Source organism: Perca fluviatilis, chromosome 5, assembly GCF_010015445.1.
Source record: "Perca fluviatilis chromosome 5, GENO_Pfluv_1.0, whole genome shotgun sequence".
NCBI classification, from domain to species: domain Eukaryota; kingdom Metazoa; phylum Chordata; class Actinopteri; order Perciformes; family Percidae; genus Perca; species Perca fluviatilis.
The window spans coordinates 10,187,427-10,213,453 of NC_053116.1; the positions used below are offsets into that span (position 1 = coordinate 10,187,427).

A 26,027-nucleotide genomic window follows, 5' to 3' on the forward strand; every position below is an offset into this window, starting at 1 on the left:
AGTTTACTGTCCTATAGGAGAAAAGAAACTGGAAAATATTCATATTAACATATAATCTTTACCTTTTTTTTTTTAACTCCATAAAACTGACTCAAACTGATATATTGATTATCAAAATAGATTAATCTTTGCAGCTCTAATTTTTATGATATGCTCGCATTTGCATGTAAAAATACATTTTGCACCTATTTAGTTTATTTTGGTACCATATTGTTACAATTGAGCACAAAGTTATGGGGTATACGTAGGTTTTTCTTCAGTGCTGGGAGCTCTGTACTGTAACTACTGTATGCATAGCAAAAAGTAAAGAGCTCCTCTTGTACAAGGAAACCCACCGTTCTTATGCATTCATTTACTGCAGCTAAAGCTTGAGTCGATCTTTGTCCTTAAGTGTTCCTGTATTGCAGTGTCAGCTTAACGTAGGGCCACCGCAGATCCCTGACACCTCCGAGTTCTCCAGTGGGAAGAAAAGCAGGCATCTTAAGTGACAGCAACGCTTTCAAAGGGTCTCTTTCTGTTATAAATACACAGGCCGGGGCTGGCCGGGCCCGAGCTGCTCTTCCCCTCTGAGCTGCCACCGGTCTCACTCTCAGCACCTCGGCTGTCAGCTGTCGTCTGGGGGAACTGGAGCTGGCCCCGCGGTCCCCTTCCTCCCGGCAGGTCACTCTATCAGAAATGTTACTGGAAACACACGCGCTATTTATAGACGTACGAATTACTCTCGCAGTGTTTATGTTCGATGTGACACGCAGATCAGGTGAGACAGGATTTGGTTGTATATTTCCAGTTTTCATTTTCATTTTTAATCACTCTTGTCTTTGCTATATTGAGAGTTGAGAGTAAACATTCTTTGGGATATTTTTTTTCACAATAGAAGAGCACCAGTAGTTTTAAGAGCTAAACCTCAAATCCAGTAAATGGTCCTTTCCCACAAACCACAGAGACCTATTAAAACAGAATAGCTTCATTCCTGTGTGTGTGTGTGTGTGTGTGTGTGTTTGTGTGTGTGTTCGCGCGCATTTCTTAATACCTGCATGTGTAAATAAGGGGGGTGGTTTTAGGGCTTTTGTTGATGGATGGTGGGGGCCTTCAGGTTCCACCACTGGACGAGCTGTGGCCGCGATCCTAGGTGGTCTGTTGACGCAGGGTCCTGCTGCGGCCCCTGCTGGGGCCCCTGCAGGGGCGATAATTGAAAAGATCGGGCTTCTGAGGGTGTCAGCTGGACCTTCACGCCTATAGGGGTGTTCGGGTGGAATGTGGTCACGCTCTATTATCCCACCCACAGTGAAAATGTAATACAGTACAGCTTTTAAAAACACTTTCAGCTACCTGTAAAGTAGCCTGAAGGGAGGCAATAATCAAGCTCAGCTGGAAATAAAATACTTATTATTTTAGTGTCTTTCTTTAAGACCTCTAAAATTACAAAAGAAACATAAATGAAGGCAATCAAGAGGCTTTGCTCTATTGCTCTTTTCACAAATACAAAGTCTTGTGATTCTGCTATCATTGAGGCTGAAAAAAAGCCCACCAAAGATAGCGTTTCAGTTAGTGTTAGGCCGAGCGTCTGGTTTCACACCACGCTTACGATCCCTGCTCGCTGTCTGGTCGTTGTGTCGCCAGGCTGTGACCTTTGGCCTGAAATACTTTTTGGTGACTCATCCCCTGTTCGCAAATGGTGCTGTTTTGGAGCTGATACACAAAGCTTGCAAAAGTAAAAGCGGAGTCTTATGAGAAGTCATAATTAAGCATGGAATAATTCACATTGGTTTTTCTAGCGTGTACAGCTGTACACGTGTGTACATGTTAGGCATTCATTAGTTCGCCCTCCTGTTCCTTTGATCCCAGCCGCAGAGCGAGAAAGGAAAAAGCTCACCGACAAATTGCATTTCTTTTCCTTTTTTAAAATGTAATTGTCGCTCTGAAGACATCCTTTCTCGCCGCGTGTAGCTGCACCACATGCACAAGTCCGCACAGGCTGGATGCTTATTTTGACATGCCTCCCTAAACGGTGAGCGTTGGTTTAAAGGGAGAGGAGTGTGTGAGGTTGTGTGGCAGATGCTGACTTGCTGGAGGCACTGCTTGCTTTACCACAGAGAATTTTTTAATCTGGTTGTGCCTGAGAGGGGGCAGACACAACACAAAAACACAACCGACCTTCTTATGTCTTTTTGGTGAATTTGTTTCAATCACATCAAGGCATGGTGGGTATGATTTCCCATGCACAGGATGCTTATACAGTGACAGATGTGATTTTACATCTCCATGGTGGGGAACTCTTGGGGAAGTTTTTTATTTTTTATTTTTATTTAGTAAAGAACATAGGTACATCGCCAGTACACAAATAGTCAATACCAGAGGTGCATATACACAGAAAAATATATGCAGAAAATAAATTAAAAAGTAGGAGGTCTTAGGTAGTGCTACTTAGACTTGCGCAGCAGCTGGATTCTCGCTATATCACGAGATCACGTGAAAATCCATCATGCCAGGCTTCAAGTAATGCGTTTGTGCCCGCACAGCAGTGACCCGAACCTATCTGCGTCCGGTGAGGAGCTAAAACAGGCGTGGTTTAGGTGTACGTGACGGCCATGCTCGTTCGTTCAAAACAACAATGGCAAACGTGATAGACAGATGGTTCATCCAATCACCTGCCTGACAACCTCCCAACCTCCCAAACAGTTTCCAAGGATGGCTTCCCAGATCAGGTTAGAATACTACTGCACATGTGAAACGAGTTGTATAAACATTTTTGTGGCTGCACAAAATCAAATTATTTGCCTCAAGTGATGTCACTTGAGTCAGTCAGAATGTTGAAAATGACAAATGTGGAGTTTGCAATAAGTGAGCGTACCAGACCTCTGTAACCCGCTCCTCATCTCTGTTTGAGGTTCACTGCACAAAGCTGAATTAGCTATTAGCATAACTCACCTGAATCTCCGACCAAACTGTTAGCGATCGAGTTGTATTATTGGTAATGTAGGCTCCTGGCACTGAAAAGCAAGAAGAATAAATGGAATAAAAAAGACAATATCTCTGCTTCTGCTGCATCGATTTAGATATTTTTATAGGAGTGCAATGCTAAATCGATGAAGTACTCTTTGAACTCCTTGAAGTAATTTAGTTGGTGCTTTAAAATATGCACCAAAAAGAAAAGAAGATACTACCCCTTTGTGCTTTCACAGTTACCGGTTATTATATTTGTAATGGCATAGTCCTCACTGCATCGCATTCTGCTGCATCCCCTTGCAATACCACAATATATCTGAAAAGGCACATGCGTGTCAAGAAAGTGCAGGTCGTACTGCTTATTTCCAGTGGGAGCCCAAGCTTATTGTAAAATGCATGGCATGAGCGTTGTGTGGGGGAGAGAATGAATGACCTGGGGGAAGATGGCTTTGCAGGCACTCCAAGCATGTGTTCAAAAATGCAGACTTATCCTTCACCTTTTGCTCCATGGCCCCCTTCACTCCTCTCTACAATCCTCTTTTTTCTGAGAAAAATCCGACCTGTTTGTTGCACCCACAGTATTAGTCATGGAACACTTTAGGAAGACAATCCCTGCACGTTGTCAAAAGCGTGTTTGTCTGCTGAATGAAGAGCCTCCTTCCACTTCCTCCCCATCCAATCACTTTGGATTAAACCCTGTAGAAATGTCAAAGAGCTGCAGAGAGCAGAAGGGCCTCACTCATCGGGCCCTTTTATGCAGCGGGGGGCCCAGGCAGAGGTTTAGTGTCAGAAGTGGCAGTTTGTCAATTCACCCACCACTCCAAGCAAGCGTTACGCAAATAGGAAACTCTGTCTCTCTCACGCAAACGTACACAAACAAGGACAAAGCTTTCCTGTTGTTTCAAACCTTAAGACGCCTGTAACTCCTGTTCCTGCAAGTTTGTGGAAAAGAAACATTTCTCTCTGTCTCTTTCATCACTCTTTTACAACACAAGGCCAAGCACATAAAAAAAGAAACCTGTGCACACATATTTTATTTTTACACTATCAAGGTGTTCTAATGGATCGGATTTAATGCAGCCCTGCTAATACTACTGCTGCACCTACTCCACTGATAGCAGCGGGTCAAGTAAAGGGAGTGCTGGGGTTCTGCAGCTCAGGCCTTGTTGGTGCTTGGTAGTGCTTGGCGGGCCCTCCCCCATTTTCAGCATACTCTACCTAAAGAGAAGAGAGTATGTGTCAGATTTTCGTCCACTTAATGCTCTCTGCAGTTTACATTCCATTCCTGTTTAGTACATGCTGCAACCTTAAGTCTAAGCAGATACTGTTAGTCTTTCAAGGCGGAGAGAGTAAAAGAGAGCGGAGGGTGGTTAAGGAGGGATGGAGGGTCAAGGAGGTTGGGAATTCATCTTGTGAAAGAAGTGCCAGCACACTGCTTGCTTGAAAGGTCAGAACTTGGTGTTTAAAATCAATTGATAGGAATGAGCAATACCCCGTGCAGCCTTTTTCAGCTTTTACCTTTCTGCGTTTGCCTATCACGCGCTCTGCTGGGAACAAAAGTAGATACATTGTGTGAGCTCAGGAGATGCTTTAAATGCTAAACCTCCGTTGCTGCTCTCAGAAAAACGGCATTACATATTTTTTATGAGCGATCATCCCTCCTGTCTGTGGGACTCTCGTCTAGTATGAGCTGCTTCTTGTTTTCCGTAACACATTGGTTATGCCTTTTTTAAGACGTTTCTCACAGATTGTCCTGCAGCTGCATCAGTGGGTTTATTAGCCGAGTGGGCGAATCGAGTCCCATGAGGAATTCTTCTCACACTGCCTCTGACAGGCTTCGGCTGTCACAGAGATGTGACCAGAATGGGAATGCAGGAGCGTGGGTTTATTATACTGTGTGAATGAGTGTGGGCGTGTGTTTGCATGTGCTACCACATGCCAGCGTGTGTTTTGCGGACACATTTATTTTTGTATTTGTACGTTTTAAAGGGCCAAACCAGTGGTTTTGGCTGTTTGTCTGTAAATGGTGTACTGTACAAAACCCTACCAAAGCCATTTTATATACAACTAGAAAATGCTTGTAAATGCTGAAAAGCTAAATTGCTAAAGCTAAACATCACCCACTCCAAGAGTCATGCAATATACACTCCATTATAAGCACAGAAAAAGCCTGAATGAAACCCTAAACTTAAACAGTGTTAACACAAAAACTGTAAAAGATTTCATGAAGCTAAATCATTTTCTAATCGCTAAAGGTTTTGTGAACAGTTTAAAGCAGAGATATTCAACAAGGGGTCCGTGACCCCTAGTTGGTCCTCAGAGTTAGTGCAGGGGGCCGCCAAATTTTTTTAAAATTATGTTGAAAGTTTCTTAAAAAAAAAAAGTATATATAGATGTATGTCTGAAAAGATACATTAAAACGAATCTAACATTTTAATAGCAAAGATAAATTGGCCTATTTGTGAAAGAAAAACTCGTTTATTTACACATTAAATAATAGCTTAAGGATTCACCGCCATTCATTTCATCCATAGTCTGTCTTAGTATGCAATCACACTGCGAGCAATGGCTCCCATAATTTTGTGCATGTTATCTGAACATACTGTAACTCAACATACTGTTGTGAGCAAGCAAGCGCCAGTTAGGAAATATTAAAGTACAGAAGCTGTGGTTAATATGGAAAAGTGAACGCCACATTAGTTACCACACCATTATCTCAGTATCAGTGTTATGATACTAAAAAAATCAGATGATGAAACAATGAACGTAGTTTTATTCCACCAAGTCAGATGAGAGAAAAAAATAGAAAATGGACCCAGACATTTTTTTGAATAATTTATGATACATTTGTTCTTGTGGTCTTACAGATAAAAGCTGTGGAGAGTTGGGGAGCTTAGAATGAAACAAAGAACCATGGGAATCTGATTGACTGTTAATGGCCAGTGACTGTGAAATTAAATAAACTTGCTTGCAGTACAACTGGGCATGTGGAGGAGCCAGCATTTGTTTGGCTGTGGGTAACAGCAGGTCTCCAGCTGCAAGATTTAACAACTGCTGATGGAAGAAAAGATCTTGGCTTTAATTTTACAATGTACCAGTCTTTTCCCAGAATGTTCTGCTTCTGTCCCAAGGCTTATCAATTGTTCCCGAACCAAAATGCATTTTTCCTTTGGTCCCACTAAACAACAGCTGGCCAAACTTAAGGCCCATCCTCAAGCTTCTGTATAGCATCATCTGTCACTCATTATCCATGGGTTCTGTCGTTCTTTTTTTCTAGAGCTACCACTATTTCATCCTGCAAGGCAAACATTGTGCATTGTGAGCAGAGTAATACATAAGAAAACAGTGGAATTCCTTTTGGTTGGAATGTGTGTGCCTGTCTGTGTGTCACACGTGTGTACAGTATTGTTGTGTATGTGCATGTACATGTGCGTACCAAGCATCTACCTGGTTGCCTGGAAATTGCAACAAGTTACTAGAGCAAGGGGATTGTCTAAGAGGTGTCCTCTGGGTTGGGTGGAGTTCAAAGAATTACAGTCAGTCAAGACCTTTATCTTGAGGGAGAGATAACTTTAACACACTAGACATGCCTCAACTCCTGGACAGAGTTTAAAGGTCGCAGCAGCTTTTTGAACTAGAATGCAGTAGCATAGTGAGAAAGCACATTTGCTGTATATGTAGTCCAGCAGACGAGGCCAGATTGACATTCTCAATCAAGTGGAGCTCAACATGTTAGCTTTAACATCAGGTGCAAATATGGACTCGGACTCACCCAGCCAAGGCTGCTTTGTAAGTTTGTGGTGGTTTTTGCCCAGATGGCATCCAGCGTGTCCAGATGATACCCCATCCCAAGGGAGTGGGAAGCAGGAGATGATCACACCAATGGTTGGCTGGTCGGCATCACTGAAAAGAATTTGGTTAGTCAGCGGTTTCCTTTGTGAAAATGGCCCAGGATTGTTGTTGTAAGGGTGTTCAGTCAGGGGAGAGAGGATTTGGGGGGATAGATCTAGTTATTTATTAGCTGGAGCCATTTAAATGGGAAACCCACCATGACAGAGATGGGTGGAAATGGGAACTGGCGGGCCATGCCAACTGGAAATGCCAGGGGTGGCATCCTGCCAGTGTCGTATCCAAGCTTATAGCCAGAGTCTGGGCAGTCTGGATGCTGAGATGGTGAGAGCAGCGATAATAAACCCACACTGTGCTCCACTTGGGCTGGCACAGTGGACGTTATCAAGACGATCAGATATGAGAGCGGCTGGCCAAGCTTTTAGTCTCCTCATTGAGAGTGTGTATGGGTCTATCAGGTGCACTGCAAGAGGAGGCCACTCTGTCTTTTTATTCATGTGACTTGTCAAGGATTGCCTTTGGATAATGTGATAGAAATGTATTCATATATAATCTTTTTGATAATAATACTTTAGTACTATTACCATAAATAACAATACTTTTCTACTTGTAGGAATGCATTTGTTATTAATTGGTTTGGCTGTGGCTCTAGTTATGGCACTGTAAGTATGTCTGTGTCCCCATTTTGGTCCAGAGTGAAGTATCTCAACAACTACTGGACAGATAAAAAATGTTGTACAGATATTCATGGTCCCCAGAGGAAGAACCCTAAAGACTTTGGTGATCCCTTGACTTTTCCTAGTGACACCATGAAGTTTTTTGGTGAAATGTCTCGACAACTATTGGATGGTACATACATTGATGTTCCCCTCAGGATGAATAACTTTGGTGATCAGATCTATATATATATATATTTTTTTTTTTCAAATTCTTACAATACATTACCTGTAACACTAAAGACATTCCCATCAGCCTCAGCTGTACTTTGTGTTTAGTGCTAATTAGCAAATGTTATGTTTACATGCCAAACTAAGATGTTGAACATGGGAAACCTAACACCTGCTAAACATCAGCATGTTAAAATTGTCACAAATGTAGCATGTTAGCATTTTAACATTAGCATTTAGCTCAAAGCACTGCTGTGACTAAGTAAAGCCTCACAGAGATGCTAGTATGGCTGTAGACTTTTGCTTTGTTTAACAAAAGTAGGGCCGGTCTTCGCTGAATGCGGATAGGGAAAAAGTCAATCGAACTACCGTAAATAACCGACTGCTCGTGCCAATGGCTGTATAAGAGGTCATTTGACAATGTGGATTGTAACATTAACAAAAAGCTCTCTTGAACACTTCCCTGCTAGTGTGCCTTTGGTTGAGCTACAAGTGTCTAAGGTTGCAGGCCCCTGGTCTAAAAATAGTTGTGCAAGAACATTGCCTAATTAAAACGGTTTAAAATTTTGATTTGAGTCAGAAACTGGCCGATCAAAGATACGTATTGAGGTTTGATTTGCTGCCCAAGCACCATGTACGCGTAGAGTTGTTGAATTAAATTCTACCCAACTGTGGCTGGAGGCCAGGCACTCCGTTCCCATTCCTCAGTTACACCCCTGCTAGTTCCATTGATATAACATGCTTAATGATATGATGATCACAGATTTGGAAGTGACTTGTCCTCTGAGGTGCGGCATTTATTTGAAGTGTTTACTGCTCCTGGAGGCAACCTCATGTTTCCGTGATAAACTCCTTCCTAATTCCTGAGCAGGGAACCAGTTGTGTGTTTTTTTATTTACCCAAGGGGGGTGGACTTAAAAGCAAACTTTGACAGATTTATGTCATTCAGTCATTCTGATCTCAACCTCCGCTGCTTTCCCTGGCTTTCACAGTTTTGTGGTGTGTGTGCGTGTGTGTGCAGATTTATTATTTTGCACATTATTTGGGCATGTATGTTTGGAAGTAGAGGCGTGTGTGATTGTCTGCTTGTACTTGTGCGTGTATTTATATGTGGGTCATTGCAGTCAGCTGTGAATACATGTAGCTGTAACTTCCACCATTCAAATTACATAGCAACAGCAAATAGTCATGATTTCTTTGGTCATTTGTGCTGTGGAAGAAACTCAAATCCCTGAAGGAGCTCTGTTCGTTACGGTGCCATGAACTTTTGTTTGCATGCGACCTCTTGAAAGGCCTCTAAGAGATAATAAATGGTCAAAGTAAACACATCACAATGCCCAACGTTTCCTGTGTCCGCTTTTGTTTTCCCTCCACCCTTCCAGGGTCCATGTATAGCACTGGGTGTAACCTTTCTCCGCGGAGACTTCAACCCCTTTAAATCTCTCTGTGTTTGCTGCAGGTGACTCAGGCCTCCAAGGTGTGGGGAGAGGTCCCTCTCCCAGAAGACTTGGAGGGGGAGAAAGATGTCCAGGCATCTCCGAGCTTACTGGACGACGACGAGGACTTTGCTGCTGATGAAGCTTCAGGAGGTGGGCTTAATAGAGTCTGGGAGACCACAAACCACAGCAACAGCTGCCCTTAATTCATGGGGGATGTTATTCAATATGCATTCCTTAGATTGTTAACCAATCCCAAAACTGAAAACGAGGGAATTTTGCTCAGAGATACATAATGAACAACATTGCATCATGACTTTGCATAAACCTACACGCCACTTTCCTAAAGCCAAATGGCTTGTTATCTGTACGCATTTTGAGCTATCCACGTGTATGTCTACGCTATATACAGCAGATGTAAACATACACACACATGTGGCGTCGCCAAAAAAAAAAAAAAGGGTTTTAGAAAAGGGCATTGGGAAAGGCTTTAGTAACACAAAAACACGAAAAAAAGAAAAGAAAACGTCACATGCTTAGGAAAACAATAAACAATTGGGTTTAGGAAAGAAACATTAGGGAAGGCTTTAAAAAAAAAAACGGCACTTGCGGGACCAGTCCCGGCTCTCCTGGGTGAAAGTCCTGTGTTTTACCCATCCACCAACCCAACCAACCTCAGCGGACTTACGTCATTTCATACTACTCGCTACGGCGAAAATTCACATGTAATGTAGGTCAATGGCGGCCGAACAGTGTTGGTAAACGCGCTAAAAAGCGATTTATGCGTCTTGAGAACACGCCAAAATGGCATCCGAATTGGCGTGTCATACATACGCCACTTTATGAGCTCAGTCTGGTAATGAAATGCATATTTTGATGATTTCATCCTACATATGAACACTAATGTGAAGCATGCACGCTTTTCAGGAAGAATCTACAGCAGATTTCATGTTCTAATTGTTACATAATTAGGATTGGACATCAAAAACCGGTTCCAACTTGGAAAGGTTTTTATTTTTTTATTATTGGAATCGTTTGGAAAATTTGGTTTCGAATCCGATCATCAGTTCCAAATTTAACATACGGAAGTTTGGGTTTCCGTAGCGACCACCGTACTTCCAAGCGCTTGTTGTGTTGCAGCCACGGAGCACAGTGCGTGGCGCTCTAAAGTGTGGCTTTGTTACGCTGAAAAAGCCTGGTGAAAACAATGCCCAACCCTATACATTAGTGAATTAAGCAGCATGGTTTTCTTTCTGGCCTAGTATCTGTGCATTGACCATATTCCCTATAAACTTCTGTTTTCTGTCTCCAAAGATCTGCCCAGTGGAGAGGATGATGGAAGCACACCATGGCCTCCAGTCTCCGAGAGAACAAGTAAGGGACCAGAAAATCGAGTGAACAGTTTTCCTTGTGGCAAATTTTGTTGCTGTGCGGTAGATCACTCAGCCCTCTAAAGCTCCCGCATCTGTGACTCTAACTTCTGTGTGTGTGTGTGTGTGTGTGTGTGTGTGTGTGTGTGTGTGTGTGTGTGTGTGTGTGTGTGCGCACGTGTTTGTACACGATGTCTGTCTGTGCCTGAATGATGATGCTCCCACATCCTGCTACACCCTCTCCTCCCTCCTCGCCAGCTTGCCAGAGTGTGGTCATAACACCCACTTTCAGCTTTGTCTTCTTTAAGACATAAACATCCTCTGTCCTCTTTCATTCTTTTAACCAGAGGCAGAGGTGACAGCACCATAAGATACATGAAAGCACCATGAACAATAAAAGCTGTAGCAGAGCACCCCTGTTTTGCATTCCATTCACTCCTGCATGTTTCCCAGCCCCCTTTATTTTTTTAAAGACTTTGAAACTATTTATATGCAGGTACCGCACCAAATCGCATCGCACAGTAGTGGGGGGGGGGGATTTAGATTGCGTATTAAACTTTGCATCAAATTTCATGATGGGTCTAATTCTTTAATCACGCCTGTGGTTTACTGCTGCTTGATACGCTTCTGTTCTTGGTCCATTTTTCATGTTTTTAACGTCTCTACTTTTTATTATGACCGCAACACAACTTAAGAGTTACTGTCAATTGACTATTTCACTGAATATGTATGCATACTACTTGGCCTTAGCCACCAAGGATACCTTCTTTCACAGTTCCTTTTATTGAATTTTACAATGTACATAAATTAAAAAGACAAAAACTACAACAGCATCCCATCCCCGCAACGAACATACCCTACCCCCCTGCTGTCCCTTTATGTATTTAAATGGCTCTGGTTAATAGAGGAATGTACAACGTGGTATACACATACTGTATATCAAAAAGCACACAATGCAAGAACATAAATCAAGGCACCTACTATTGCAAAACTGAAATTAAGCAGAAGCAGCACGTCCAGACCTAGAAGGTTAAGAGTTATATCAGGCGTGTATAACAGGTCCAACATGGTCATTTCAGCGTTAATTCCTGTACTAGCGAGGAGGGTTGATCAAAAAAAAGTCAAGAAAGATCTGCACGCTTCAACAAATTTCTTTTCAGACCCCCGTAGCGTATATCTGATTTTCTCAAGCAGCCACCAAGAATAACTTAGCAGTATCAACTTATTTTATTTTGACAGACCAATGCTGATTCTTAACTATATCTGCTTTTAGCTGCCGTGGCTCACTTGACAACATATTCAACAAAGTTCTACCTCCATTTGATGCATCTATCTAGACTATGGATTTTCTGCATATGAGCAATTTTGGGAAGTCTTAACATATACCCCACCCCTGCAGTATATTCCTTTACCAAGGCAGATACATGTTATATCCAGACAGGTCAGAATATTTTCTTATTAAAGACAAGGGCCTGGTACAGTAATAGCTGCTGTTTCTTAGTTTGTCCTCGGTGCCAGACGCTGGCACTCGACAGGTTGGCGGAGCTGATTACATCATGGCAGAATAATTGTTTTGGTAGCAGTGTTGCAAGCTGACATCATAGCTCAAGACACATAGCATGTGCCTTGCCCACAGAAATAGCACGGCTGTGAGGCCCCTCGCTGAATTTGGTTAGTTAAAGGTGTCAGAGGAGCTTTTAACACATGTGAGATTAATGTGTATGGAGCATGTGATTGTGACCGATTAGGCTAGTCAGGTCTACCCGAAAGTGGAGTCATTTTTTAGCAGCGCATTGATGAAGAAAATGTTGAGTTAATATCGAGAACGATTGATTGATTAAGGTGTACTTGTAAGACAGTGTATCTTTTCTTGAAAACACAGCTTTGCAGATCATTTCAGTAGGTGAAAGTTTTATTTCAACCTCCTGTATCAAAGTTGACGTTTTTGTGTGTGTGTGTGTGTGTGTGTGTGTGTGTGTGTGTGTGTGTGTGTGTGTGTGTGTGTGTGTGTGTGTGTGTGTGTGTGTGTGTGTGTGTGTGTGTGTGTGTGTGTGTGTGTGTGTGTGTGTGTGTGTGTGTGTCCGTCCGTTCCGTCCGTCCGTCCTGGTGGGTCCTCTAACCTTCTGAGTCACATACAAACGTACAAAAAGAATATGAAAGTCTAACAATACAAATCCTGTTTGGGCTATGTCGACAGCATAAGATGGGAAAATATTTCCTGTTAATGTGCTTACATTTTGTTGTGCAACATGCGCCTACAAACTTTCCCCATTACTTTGGTTTATTGCTCGTGTTTCCATAAATGTCCCTGGCATTTGTAACCACGTAAAGGTCAATATTGGTTTAATGTGGCAAATAAATAGGAGGCTGAGATTATGCAGTACTTTCTTTTAATATATTATCTTATCTCAAAGGTGGCGAGACATTTGCATTGTGCTCAGTATGATCATGGTGCTATGATTGGTGGAGGCCGGCTTTGTCCATATATAGATCTTAGCCCCACAACAATGGGAAGGAAATTCGGTTTCCTGTGCTGAATGCTGAATACTTTTGTATGAGTGTCTCTGTCCTGTTGGCTGTCCAGACTATTCACACAAGCCTCTGCCTTCCTTCCCCCTCCACTACTTTAAAGTGGTTTAGGTGCCACAGTGTCCCCCATTATGCCTTATATCCTGTTTTGCTACTATTCACCGTTGGTTAAGGAATTCCCATTTCCTACTGTCTTAGTCTTGTGCATTGGAGCTGCGTAATCAACATTTGGAACCTAAACTGTTGTTGATATAAAGCTATTTTAAACCTCTTTTGTCCATTGTTGTTCTTTATCCCCCCCACAAATCATAGTCTGCAATCTTCTCCAGAGAGATAGAGGTTGGGTCCCATGTCCTCCCAACCTCTCGTCCTGACCTACACACTCAGATCCCCAAAGAGATTCCTGGGAGACAAAATAAGATTATCTCATCTGTGAGAGCCTTTGCTCGCTCCACAGGCTCCATTACAGACATTCCCGTTGCACCAAGGATATTGGCCACTTTGTTTAGAAACCAAAAGACACAAAGGCTACCATGTCCACTTAGTAATGGGGATGGTGGTTGGTTGAGGGTCTGCTGGGGTTAAATTCTCTCCCAGTGCTAATTTTGGATGAAAAGCTTAAGAATTCATATCTCTACAAAAGTGGTTCTGGAAGAGGGTGCTACGGCTGTACACAATATGTAGAAAAACAAACGCTGTTAAATATACACTTATTCTCCAGGTAACATTATGATGCAACACCCTTTCCTTAGTTCAGTCTTCAACATGTCTCCGTCGTCTCACCGAACCTGCCGGCCAAAAGAGCTGAAGCTTTATAATGGTACATTTTTCATTTTACAGAAATCATTAATCATTGTGTATTTGGTCAGAACCCGAGCTAGACTAAATGTTTAAATTGTACACATAAGTTGCATCGGGGTGGGATAAAATATCGGCAATACATCTTTGTCCTTCTTCGTGCGATACGAGAATCAATACGCTGGCGCCAAATATCGATTTTTATAATAAATAAAATATCGCGCTCTGAATAAATTCCCCTGCTCCTAGTGTCGCTACTTAATGGCTCCGCGTTGTGGCGCTCGACACATGAATGAGGGAAACTCGAACATAAGTTAACTAGCCCATAGTTGCTCTATATTTCTGTCATTTTAATTTACAGACCGAAAACGGCACAATTCTGCAGCACAAGTTTTTCAAACAGTTTGGATTTGCAATGAATGAAGAGAGAAAACCTTCTCTTAACCTTTATTTTTTTTATAATACAGTCATTATGTATTCATAGTTAGACCAATATCGTAATGTATCATTATGGGATTGTCTAGCAATATATTGATTATCGCAGAATTGCTGTATCGGGATATTATCAGTATCGTAAGCCATGTTGCCGTAAAAAAGAATATTAATTGTATTTTTATAGTCACATAAAGCATGTGTATATAGTTATCTGTGCTCTGTGATACGTTGGTTTGAGATTAAACATGTAGCTTGGAGTTTGTCAGTTGTCAGATTCAAGGGAAGTGTGAGCAGAGAGATGTGTTCTGTCTTTAGTCTGCAGGGATGTTTAGCGTACACTTGAGGGTCAGGCTGTCCTTGATCCACTGGCTCACAGACAGGTGATTGCATCTCTGTGTAGCCTCAGCTGGTTTTGTATCAGTTGCTAGTGGGTGCTTGCTGAAAAAACACAATCTAGGTTTCATATTCGTCCGTTATCTCTAGAGGAGAACAGATGTTGCAGCAGAAGTGGACAATACATCAGGGTAATGTCACTTTGGCCTGGGCAAAGGACAGGCCGCGGCCAGGCCACCCACTCAGTTATTCTGCCTTTTGCATGGGTAGTTTGTCAGATGTGCGTCTCAGTGACATGGTGTGTGTGTGTGTGTGTGTGTGTGTGTGTGTGTGTGTGTGTGTGTGTGTGTGTGTGTGTGTGTGTGTGTGTGTGTGTGTGTGTGTGTGTGTGTGTGTGTGTGTGTGTGTGTGTCTGTCCCATACTGGGAGAATCCTGGGTAGTTACACAGGGGGACTGGTGCTGGCAGCTGCAGCTATTTTGGTGAGGTCTTTGTTGTTGCAGTGCCGGGGGCCCTCAAGGTGGCCACGCACTGAGCGATGAGTACAGCAGAAACCAGTGTTGTAGTCAAGACCACCTAAACCGAGACCAAGTCATCACCATGACCTGAGTGTATCGAGACCATGGCAAGACAAAGGCAGGGCGATACAGAGTCAAGACCAATACCAGACCAGTGCGAGTCTCACACTGCATGCCACGATAACATTTGGGAAATGATAACCATAGGCACTCCTCATATTGATCATCCACATTCCTAGTAGGGATGCACGGAATATTCGGCCACCGAAAATTTTTGGTTTTCGGCAGTCAGTACCCGATCCGTTCCACCTGCAAAGCGTCTCCTAAGCAAAGAGGTTGAGACGGACCACGGAGTGAAAACAATGAAAAGTACGCTCTTAGAGTCGGTTAGCACACGTTTCAGTGAGATCTATTTGGATCCTCTGCACTTCATCGCGACTGTACTTGATCCGCGTTATAAAGACCATTACTTGGATGCAGAAATAAAGCAGGGCGCACGAGAAATGATCCAGGCCGCGATGGATGCGGAGAACCCGCGTGGAGACGGAGCGCGCACGGAGCAGCGCCCAGCGCAGGAGATCAGAGCGCAGAAAAAATGACTCGTCTCTCTGCACCAGATGAGGGGCATGCACCCTCGTTGTCTGATATGTTCAGTGAAATCCTGCAACAAAGTGCCTCAAATAATAATAATAATAATAATAATAATAATAATAATAGGTAAGCTATTCTGTTCTTAGGCTACTATATACTGTATGTGACTATCAGATTGTAGCCATATTTCTGCTAGATATTTTTTTAATTAAACTTTAATATTAATTTATACAATTGCAATGCCTTGATTTTAGTAAAGTTAGTACACAGTCATAGCCATAAATGTAATGGTACTAATAATTGGCATAATTTATTTCGGTTTTTCGGTCTTGGTTTCCTCTTTTTCGGTTTTCGGTTTCGGCCAAGAATTTTCATTTCGGTCCATCCCTAATTCCTAGCCTTGGGAAACCCTGACAAACTTCCGTCAAATTGGAGATTTGCTCTGCAAGTCAGTCTGGCCAAGAGCCCATTCGAGCCCATTTCCATTTTTTCCAAATCGAGGCACCAATCACAACCGTTAAGGCGGGCTTTACACGATGACGATAGCGCAACAACAGCAAGCAGCTTCTTGTTTACATTCAACATGGAGGTCACCTGAAGCGCAGCAACCCGTTGATGCCGCTGCCGCTACTACGTCACCCGGATCGTTGGTCTTGATTGGTTGAAGGGCTATCCAATTGCGCCCAGAGGCATTTGAGCAGGCGTCCGTTGGTGACGCCCCTTTGGAAATGAGCTGCGAATGAACCTTGCCCGGACCCACTCTGTTACAACTGAGAAGGGTCTGGTGTCAACCACGCTACCACATTCCCATAAATACAAATTTTGATTATTCTTCAATCTCCTCTTTATATTTTGTATAGTGTATCATGAGAAATGCCTTGAAAAACAAATCAAAAGGCAATTGTAGTCTAGACCAGTCTTGAAAAAAAGTCCAGATAAAGAGTCCTCTTTATCTAAGACCGAGACAAGACTGCGGTCGATTCCAATACAGAGACCTTTTAAAAAGTGTTCTTGAGAGCGATGTTGAGTACTGCAACACTGGCAGAAACTTCTCACGTTCTAATCAGACAGCTGACTCTCTTTTGTGGGAAAGACAGACAAAACACGAGGGCTGTGTTGTTGATGGTTGGTATGGGCTTGAGCCTTATTACTGCACCTTGCCCCATGATACCACGCTCTGTTGTACCAATAACAAAATGCGTTGCCTTGGAGAACTCGCCTGCAACGCTCCTCTTTAGGAAAGAGATGTTGAGGTTGAGTTCATTGAAATAGAGCGTGTGCGACTGTTTGAATTATATCTTTTTTTCCCCCCTCAAGGACAGGCTTGTAACGGATACATCGGTTTGTTTTGATGGCCTTCACTATAATCTTTGCTGCAAGCAGAAGAGAACCGCTCAAGTTGGAGAAAGGAAAATGGTTTGTTGTGTCACAAAACAAATACTGAATTAGAACTTGTGGTTATATTGGCAGGGTATTCAGTTGTCCCGTAGTTTTCCCAGATCTGAGAGTTTATTTGGACACAGCTCCACAGTCTTAAGAGCAGCTTCCTGTTTGAACACTAGAGAATTTTCATATCAAATAATGACTCTCCTGGGATTTGTCACACTGTTAACTTGTTTTCTTCTGTAAGCTGATACATTTAGTACATGCGCTCGCTTACTTTCTCTCCCGATTGGTAGGAGGGTTATCTTTGCAGAGTTCCTGTCTGTTCATGCTCTTATACAGTGACTGCTTTGTTTCAGTCTGTGATCATCAGCACATAAAAGAGCAGTGCGTAATAATTAAGCTGTTCACTCTGACAAGGATCACAACATATCTGCAGCCTTTGAAGTAGCGGATATTTCATTAGCTTTAATTAGTCTGGGTCGCTATTCTCGGGGTTGTGAGACCTTAGATGGTTTGGGTAGGGCAAGTTTTCTGTCAGCTGTTTCCTGGTTGGACTTTGTAGACTATGAATGGTTTCCCATGCTGTAGTTTGCAGCATTCAGTTCACCTGACTGTAACACCAGGCGACCGCAGTTACAGTCTGTCTAAAATAAAAACTCTCTCTCTCTCTCTCTCTCTCTCTCTCTCTCTCTCTCTCTCTCTCTCTCTCTCTCTCTCCTCTGAAAGACATGCCCCCGCTACAGTAATGATGTATCAGGAGACATGTGTTTTTTATATGTGCAGCTGTAAAACAGCTGGATCCAGCACACCCACTTGATTATGAAGGAGCTGTTGTTTACTGCTGTCTGTCGACGTTTAAGGAGGCGACATACAGAATCTGTATCGGAGCAGTGTCAGCACAGTACTAGTGTAAAGTATAAAAAAAATAAAAATAAACATTTAGTCAAATCTGTATTTATGGACAAGATAACATAGGCGTATATAGTGAACAGATACTCAAAAAAATTTGGCACAAGGGTCCCTCTCTCAAAACCCATCTTTGTTTCAGAGCGCCCGTGAGAGAGGCCTCCTCAGCTGACATTTCAGAGCATGCCCCACGGTGTAACTGCATCCAAAGCAGTGGAAGAATGAATGAGTCACCACAAAACAGAACATTGTCATTGTTGCCCGTGCCAGTGCAGAGGGCTTAACTTTTTGGTAAAAAAAATAAAAAAACGGTTATAATGGTGCTCTGTTCTTTACATTTAGGAGGGAAACAGGATGCAGCTCCTCCCTCCTTCTCTGCCAAAGCTCCAGGGTGTGTGTGTGTGTGTGTGTGTGTGTCTGACGGCAGACATGTGAAGAGCGGCGCATGGAAGTGTGTGTTTGGTTGGTAGGATATCCTCATCCTCACCCACCCACCCACTCATTTCAAAAGAGATGCCGTCTGATCTTTTCTCCTTGACGCTGTCATGCGAGCAGACTTCCTTGTGTGTTTCCAGACAGACGGTGGCTGAACACATTAGTCAGCAAAAACCACAGGGTCCATTGTCTCACTGAGCATGACTGTCCTCAACATGCGGATGGTAATGATTAGTGGGACAGTCGATAGCAAGAAATGGATTCTGACATTACTAGCTTCTAATACAATTGTGACGACAACTTTATTTTCTCTTCCTGCTGATGTCTTGGCTGTTTCATTTTATAAATTTTTTTCCAATGCATTTTCACGAACCCGTTCGTACGATATAGTACGAAAATGTATGCATACCAATTCGGACGATATACTACGAAATCGGGCAACAGCCAGCTGGTCAGAGCTACTGAGCTCTGTTGTATCAGAGGCAGTTGGTAGTTGAGTTTAGCCGACAATAGGTGACTGTGAGCCGGCTACAGGCGCCGCCAGATGCCGGTCTTTTCAGGGGCCATGGCAGTTGAGTTTAAGGATGCACCGAATCCAGGATTCGGCTTCGGATGCGGCCAAATATTGGGCTTTTTGACAGGGTTCGGTTTCTGCCGAACCTTAGAATTTTTTTCCACCAAACCCTACTCTTGCACTACGCGCGCTATGCTGGTCCACGTCATGAGGCCGCCGTTGATTACAGGAAGGTGTTTACGTAGGTGGACCGTTCAATGCAGTAGGCTGTGAGAAAGGGAAAATGGAACTCGTGAGCAGAAAAAGTGTTGTTTGGCGGTACTTTCAGTCAAAAGCAGGCCATTCAAGTCGAGCTACATGTTCAATTTGCATTGCCGATTTGTCTTGTGGTGGCGAGGACCCTAAACAATACACAACATTGCCGCTGTTAAAAAATTTGCGTATGAAACATCTGAAAGAGTGGTGTATGAAGTAATCTACAGACAGCAGCCAAAATGTAGCAACTTCAGGTACGGCAAAGGAAGGACAGTCAAACTGAGGATGGGAGTAGGATTCGGTATTCGGTTTCAGATCCTGCAGAATCTTAACCAGTGGATTCGGTATTCGGCCGAACCCTAAAAATCTGGATTCGGTGCATCCCTAGTTGAGTTTAGCCGAGAAAGAGCGAGCGCCATGCAGCGATGATAGTTAAGCTTGGACACCAAAGTGACTAGTTAAGTTGAGGAAAAAAGATTGTGGTTTGGGTTAAAACACTCCCAAGGAACGAAAAACAGGTTTCCTGGGTGAAAGTCTTTTCGAACTCCGCTCCCCTGCTTGAAAGTGCTGTGTTTTGTGACCCACCCATCACCCCCGACCTCCTCCCTACACGGTCCAGAGCGTTCTTATATAGCAGCAGTCACTGTGGCGCATACAGCGAAAAATACGTGGAATGCTTACGAATTACAGTGCGTTACTTTTCGTTGCTACATGCACAAATGATTTATGAAAACAGCCTGTTATTTTACATAATTTCATGCAGATCAGTAGGGGTGCATAATTCAGAAAATGTCACGATTCGATATCGACTTTTAGTCTCATGATTTGATTAAAAATCAATTTTCGATTCAAAAACAATTCTCGATTCAAAAAACGATTCACAGTATGTAAATGTAGTTACTTTTCCCATGTGATTGCAGCAGACATACAATAAAAAATAAGAAAAGAAAAAATATATATTTTATATATATATTTAAAAAAATAAATATATATATATATATATATATATTATTTTATTTATTATTTTTATTTTTTTTTTACATATGAATCGATTTTTGGAATTCTATGAATCTATTTGGAATCGGCAGAGCTTGAATCGCGATTCGAATATGAATCGATTCTTTTGCACATCCCTACAGATCAGCATATCTTCCATTTGCTGTCTCATGCCAACTGTGTATTTCAACTCTAATCATCTCAGTGACTTTTTCCTGATTTCCTGTTTCTGTTACAACTCTTATAGCAATTCACTTTCTGATTGTAACTTTCTGTTTTCTCTCCTCGCTTCCAATCACTTCCTTTCTAACTTTCCTGACATATTAACCTCTCTGCACCTGCCTGCCTAACTTGATCCTTCTACCTGGTCCTTTTGTCCCTTGTTTGATACTTGACCTTTGGCTCCCTGTTTGTCCGTGGACCTCTACGCCACGTCTCTCTTCCCCCATGTCTCTTGCCCTTTGCCCTTTGCTCCTCGCCCCTCATTGCTTGCCGTAGCACACTGGTTGGACTCTTCATATCTAAGGAACATGGAGAGCCCAGTCGAACCAGACTACAGTAAGTCCTCAAGCACTTCTTTCTTTTTTTATCCTGCTGTTTCTCCCCTATTTTGTCTTTGGCACACTCTCCCGTCACCTGCTCCGCTCAGTTATGCACTCTCATTTCCAAACACACACTCAGATAACATTCCAAAGGAAGACTCAGCTTGGGCATGCAGTGTTTGAGTCCAGCAAGTCTGTTTTTCCAAGTGTCTTGCAGGCGTCTGCCAGTGTTTTCGGATGCCAGTGGAAAATGATGTGGTTGTTCCATCGAGTAATAGAGTTCATCTCACTCGAGTGACAACACTTGTGTTTCTATCTTTGTAAAGATATGTTGGAATTACATCGCTGTTCATCTCTGCGGACAGCCAACGCTTGCAAAAATGTGTTCCACGGTTTAATTTGAAAAGTGCTTGTTTGTAATTCCGTGCAGATGGCTCGTCCCAATCATACGAACCAGCTGTTTCACAGAAAATCACCACAACATGAGTATGAAAACGTGCTTTGTTATACACAACGGTGGCTTTTGATGGTTACATCGCAAGCCGTGGGAGAGCACAACAGGGCAAGCTTAACAGTAAAGCCAGAAGTTATTCCCAACAGCTCCCCAGAGGGCAGTGAGTGGACTTGGAGACAGAGTGGTTTGGCTGGCCACCAGCAAAAGGGTTAAGTAGCAGGGGTCCTGTCTACAAGAGTTAAGCTGAGAAAAAGGGCAGCTGGCAAAAAACACGCATAAAGATTTTTAATGGGATAGCCGATGTGGTTTGGGCCTTGTTCTTATAGATTCTCTCGATAGGGCTCGGGTGGTGTTGGGCCGATGCCGTGGGTGCAGCCTTGGGGGTTAAAGGTCAAGCCCAATGCGGCTGGGCTTTAAAGGACAGGCTGAGCTCACTGCTCAATCAAGTCTTTGTCTTCTGCATAGGCCTCTATGTGTTCAGAGGGGGCCCATTGCACAAAGCCGCCACAGTTCTACTCAATAGCTTTATTACTGTAGCTAAATAAGTTTGTGAATTAAGGGTGTGGAATGCTATTTTTCCGCTCCTTTTTTTCCTTCTTCATCCCACCCGTCATGTCTGCCCTCTGACAGTTTCATCACTCTTGATGGTAGCGGCGCTTGACGAGGGGATTCCCCCGCCCCTCTCTCTTGATGCACAAGAGAATGGGTCTCAGAGTAAAAGAGCCGCTCGTTAGCAGCAGGGCACAACCCCGCACTCTAATCAAAGGATCTGAGGCCGTCTGCAACGGGAGAGAGTTGGGGCTACGATCTGCTGTTGACTAGGCGGCGAATACCCACTCAACTGATTAGATTATATGCGGGTCAAATGAGGCGCTTTGATGACTGACTTTGATGTTGCCTGTCTACTGGGTCCACATTCAGGCCTAACATTTATTCCTACATGTCTGACAGTAACAGCCTGTAAAGCAAGCACCGAGGCACCCTGCCAGGCTGCGCTAAAGACTGCAGTTCTGTCATTACATGTTCACCTCACTGTGTGTTTTCACAGGCAGTGCTTAGTTTACTTTGTCATAAATGTGGCTTTCCCTCACCAGGAATGGGATGTCTTGTAGTGCAAATGCTGCGCGTAAGGGAAGAGAATTCAGTAGCGTTTAGAGAGGACAGCTGTTTACCAGCCAAAGCTCAGGCAGGGTTAGGGTTAGGGTAGAGAACACACAGCTGAGACACAACAGCTTTACATTTGAATTAAGTAGCTACTAGTAAGTAAGGCTGTGCAATTAATCGATTTTTGATCGCGATTTTTGTCTTTATTTGGACTTGCGTTCTAAAGGGGAATTCAAAAAGGGAAAAGTATTGAATGAAATGTCACAGTTCAAGGTGTTCTCACTGATTTGTTTAACTGTTTCACTGTTTTTTAAGTTCAACAAAGGAAACATGTATGTTTGGAAGTAGAAGCTCAGGAGATGCCTGCTTAGAACATGACTCTTTGCTTTTGGCATAGAAGTAGCATCTGAGTGCAAGAAACGGCACAAATATTGACTTCCTCCCTAAACGCTCTCTGCCAGTCTAAATTCAGAGGCTGGCAGACCCGTCCTAACAAAGTGTTGGCAGCAGTGTGAGAACGGGGCTGGGCTATTTTAAGTTGCCTGCGACAATGGAATTATAATAATACAGCCGACATTTTTGTTGATAATAAGTTACTCATATAGCTCATCAAGATGTTTTATAAAGGTAGCATCTATAACTGGAGTGGAAGAATTGATTACATGAATTCTTTTTTGTTTTGTTTTGGGATGTGAAAATCCTGTTTAAAAGTCAACACAGCTTTGGAAACAGTTGCTCCAATAAAATGCCAAGCTTTTGAGATGTGGGATTGAAATTGGCTCTGATAAGCAAGAAGATACGTGCCATAGAAAGTGTTGGTAAAACTATTAATGTGTGAATCTTTTTTATTTTGTTAGGTGTTAATGTTTGCTTACCAACGCATTTAATTAAAAATCAGCATGACGATACATAAATGCATACAAACTCTTTTTTTTTAATGGTCTGTCCACATATGTGGCAGATGGGTGAAGTTTTTTTATGCAGGGCAATATGAGTGCTAGAAGAGAAGAAGAAGAAACCCAACTCGCTACATTCCTTCAGAGTGATTAGAGGGCAGGGTCAGGCACATCTTAGTCATTCTCTGGGTTCAGTGACTAACTCAAGGACACTGCAGCTTCTGTATGATTCACGTCTGAGTGAATAACGTTCAACCAGTTGACTTATATGTTCGATGAGCAGTCAGACCGTGCACACCATTGATATAATCCCAGCTGCAGCCCCCTCCGCTGTTCTCCTGCCTGCTTGCCTGATGTGTCTGACTTGGTACATGTGGAGGGAATGTTGAGGCCCCCTTCCACATTCATTCACAAAGGATTGTCTTCTTCTTCCTCTGCAGCCGCTGGCACAGTAGTGATGCTGACTCAGACTCCCACTTACCTTCCAACTCTCTGATGTCATCAGCGTTCAATCTGGTTCAAACTCGTGGCCCTGTTAGTTTGACGATATCCACGTACTGTGTGTGTGTGTGTGTGTGTGTGTGTGTGTGTGTGTGTGTGTGTGTGTGTGTGTGTGTGTGTGTGTGTGTGTGTGTGTGTGTGTGTGTGTGTGTGTGTGTGTGTGTGTGTTTGCATTTATTAGGTTTCAGACAGTGTCTATTTAGTTCAGTATTTGCAACAAAGTGGCTTCACCAGAATCTGTCTGCCACTGTTAGTGATTACATTGGGTATGCGTCTCTATGTCCATGAACCCAGTTTATACTGTACATTCATGGTTATATTTGAGTATTTTGTTGGCAGAGTGTGCCTCTTGTTAGTAGGGCTGGGCAATATATAAATATATATCGATATCATGATATGAGACTAGATAACGTCTTAGGTTTTGGATATCGTAATATCGTGATATGGTAAGTGTTGTCTTTTCCTGGTTTTAAAAGGCTGTGTTAGAGTAAAGTAATGTAATTTTCTTAATTTACCAGACTGTTCTAGCTGTTGGATAATTTGCCTATAAAGCTTTAGTGCGGAATTTTTTGATATTAATGAACGTCTGTTACATTCAAGCCATTGCCAAATGAGTTGCTACAAAGCTAATTAAGACTATCAGCTCCACACAACTCTCTCTGGATTTCTCAGTATGGCTGTGTTCAGAAGAGTCTTCCGGTGATTTTCCCGCGCAGAAGCTCAAGTGAAGATAATTACCTCTCCTGAATAGTCCATCATGTTTTTTTAATCCTCCGTGTCGTCTTTGGCTATTAGCAACTGCGTGGAGGAGGGGTGGGGCTCGTGCGTGATCACGGAAGGCTTGTATCATGTGGACGCGCCGACAGTGTTGTTTGTCATTACTTAGAATTCCTCATGGGGCACGACAGAAATGACGCACTATAGCTTTAAGTTAACCACTTAGTCAATAAATCAACATTTCTGATAATTATTTTTCTAAAATCTCATTCATAAAATAACATTTTGTTAAAGCACCAAATATAAACCCTACAATATCGACATTGAGTTATTTGGTAAAAAATATCGTGATATTTATATTTCTCCATATCGCCCAGCCCTACTTGTTAGGGCCTATGTGTGGTGCAACGCTGCAGTTGACGGTTTAAGCGCAGACCCGACCACAACTGAGATCTTGAAGTAGATTCCATGATTCGTACTTGGCTCTCATTAAAGGCACAGTCACGCTTTTCAGTTTTGACTTTCTAAAACATTTAACCAAAGCCTTTTCTCGGGGAAATATTTCCCAAACAGTATCCCATATCACAATGTATTTAATAAACTGAACCACTTAATCTTGGATCTGGCTTATAGTATCTTAAGTCTGCAACAGATGGACGTTAATGCTGAGCCTGTGGTTTTTTGCATGTTATTGTGTGGTTTAGCTGACAGATGTTCCTTCCCTCTCTCTTTTTCTAGTTTATTACAGAGCTCTCGTCAACTTCACCGACTCCCTGGTCTACGGCCCCGAGCTCGAGGACATCTTCTCTTCAGCTTTTAACGAGATCTCTGAAGCAGTGGTGGACACGGTGCGTCCTATTCTCACAACGGATAAAGTCATCTGAATAGCAGTCATGTACAGTACACTAAGGCTACCTTATAAGGTCCAGGCGTGTTATTTATGACTTTGCTGATTTAACTATGTGTGACCTTATGTCTGAAAATCTTGCCCAGGCTTGTATATTTCAACTTAACTGAGTCTGGTTTTCCCTCCGCAGCTGGAGTCAGAATACAACAAGATAAAAGGTGTCCAGACAGTCAGCGTGGTCCTCATTAAGTAAGAACACCAGTCCTTTAAATCATGCCTTGTGACATCGAAAGTAGATACCCTGCAGTTGTGGGCTGCTGCTGCTGCCTGGGTGACTTACTCTGGCCAGGTGATATTTATTTTCCTTGTTCAAAACTGCACAAGGCCAACAGTGTAGGCCTGCAGTCAGTAATTCATCAGCTGTGAGTAATTCCTATTAAGGACGTCCAAAGAGAAACCTTAGCTCGAAAGAGCTTTCCTGGTTAACCATTTCAGGGTTCCCACGGGGCCTAAAAAGTATCATGAAAAAAGTATTTCATTTTGTTTAAAAAGTATTAAAAAAATTTTCTTGTCCTTAATAAAATGCCATAACATCATAAATAAATATTTTGTGTGGGTAACGTTTAAATTGACTTTATTTTGTATGTACATTTGACATTATATGGCCGTTAAGTTGGCATTACATTTACCCCTAGGTGGTAAATTTAGCTTTGAGAACCGTGGGGGTACCCTGCGTCCGCAGTGCACGCTTCAAACTCCGTAGCCTCACAAGGCCTTTTCTTT

General features: G+C 42.7%; 1 protein-coding gene across 13 annotated transcripts in view; it reads left to right on the top strand.

Moving 5' to 3' along the window:
- Positions 1-26,027, top strand: part of hspg2 (heparan sulfate proteoglycan 2) — a 125,139-nt gene that overhangs the window by 24,425 nt on the left and 74,687 nt on the right. For 11 of the 13 annotated variants that reach the window (XM_039799814.1, XM_039799820.1, XM_039799821.1 and 8 more), the window contains exons 2-6: positions 9,142-9,271; positions 10,433-10,492; positions 20,682-20,741; positions 25,136-25,245; positions 25,435-25,493. In XM_039799814.1, coding sequence (XP_039655748.1) covers positions 9,142-9,271; positions 10,433-10,492; positions 20,682-20,741; positions 25,136-25,245; positions 25,435-25,493 — 419 coding nt within the window. The remainder of the gene's footprint in view (positions 1-9,141; positions 9,272-10,432; positions 10,493-20,681; positions 20,742-25,135; positions 25,246-25,434; positions 25,494-26,027) is intronic. The other 2 variants (XM_039799822.1, XM_039799825.1) reach the window with 1 other exon arrangement.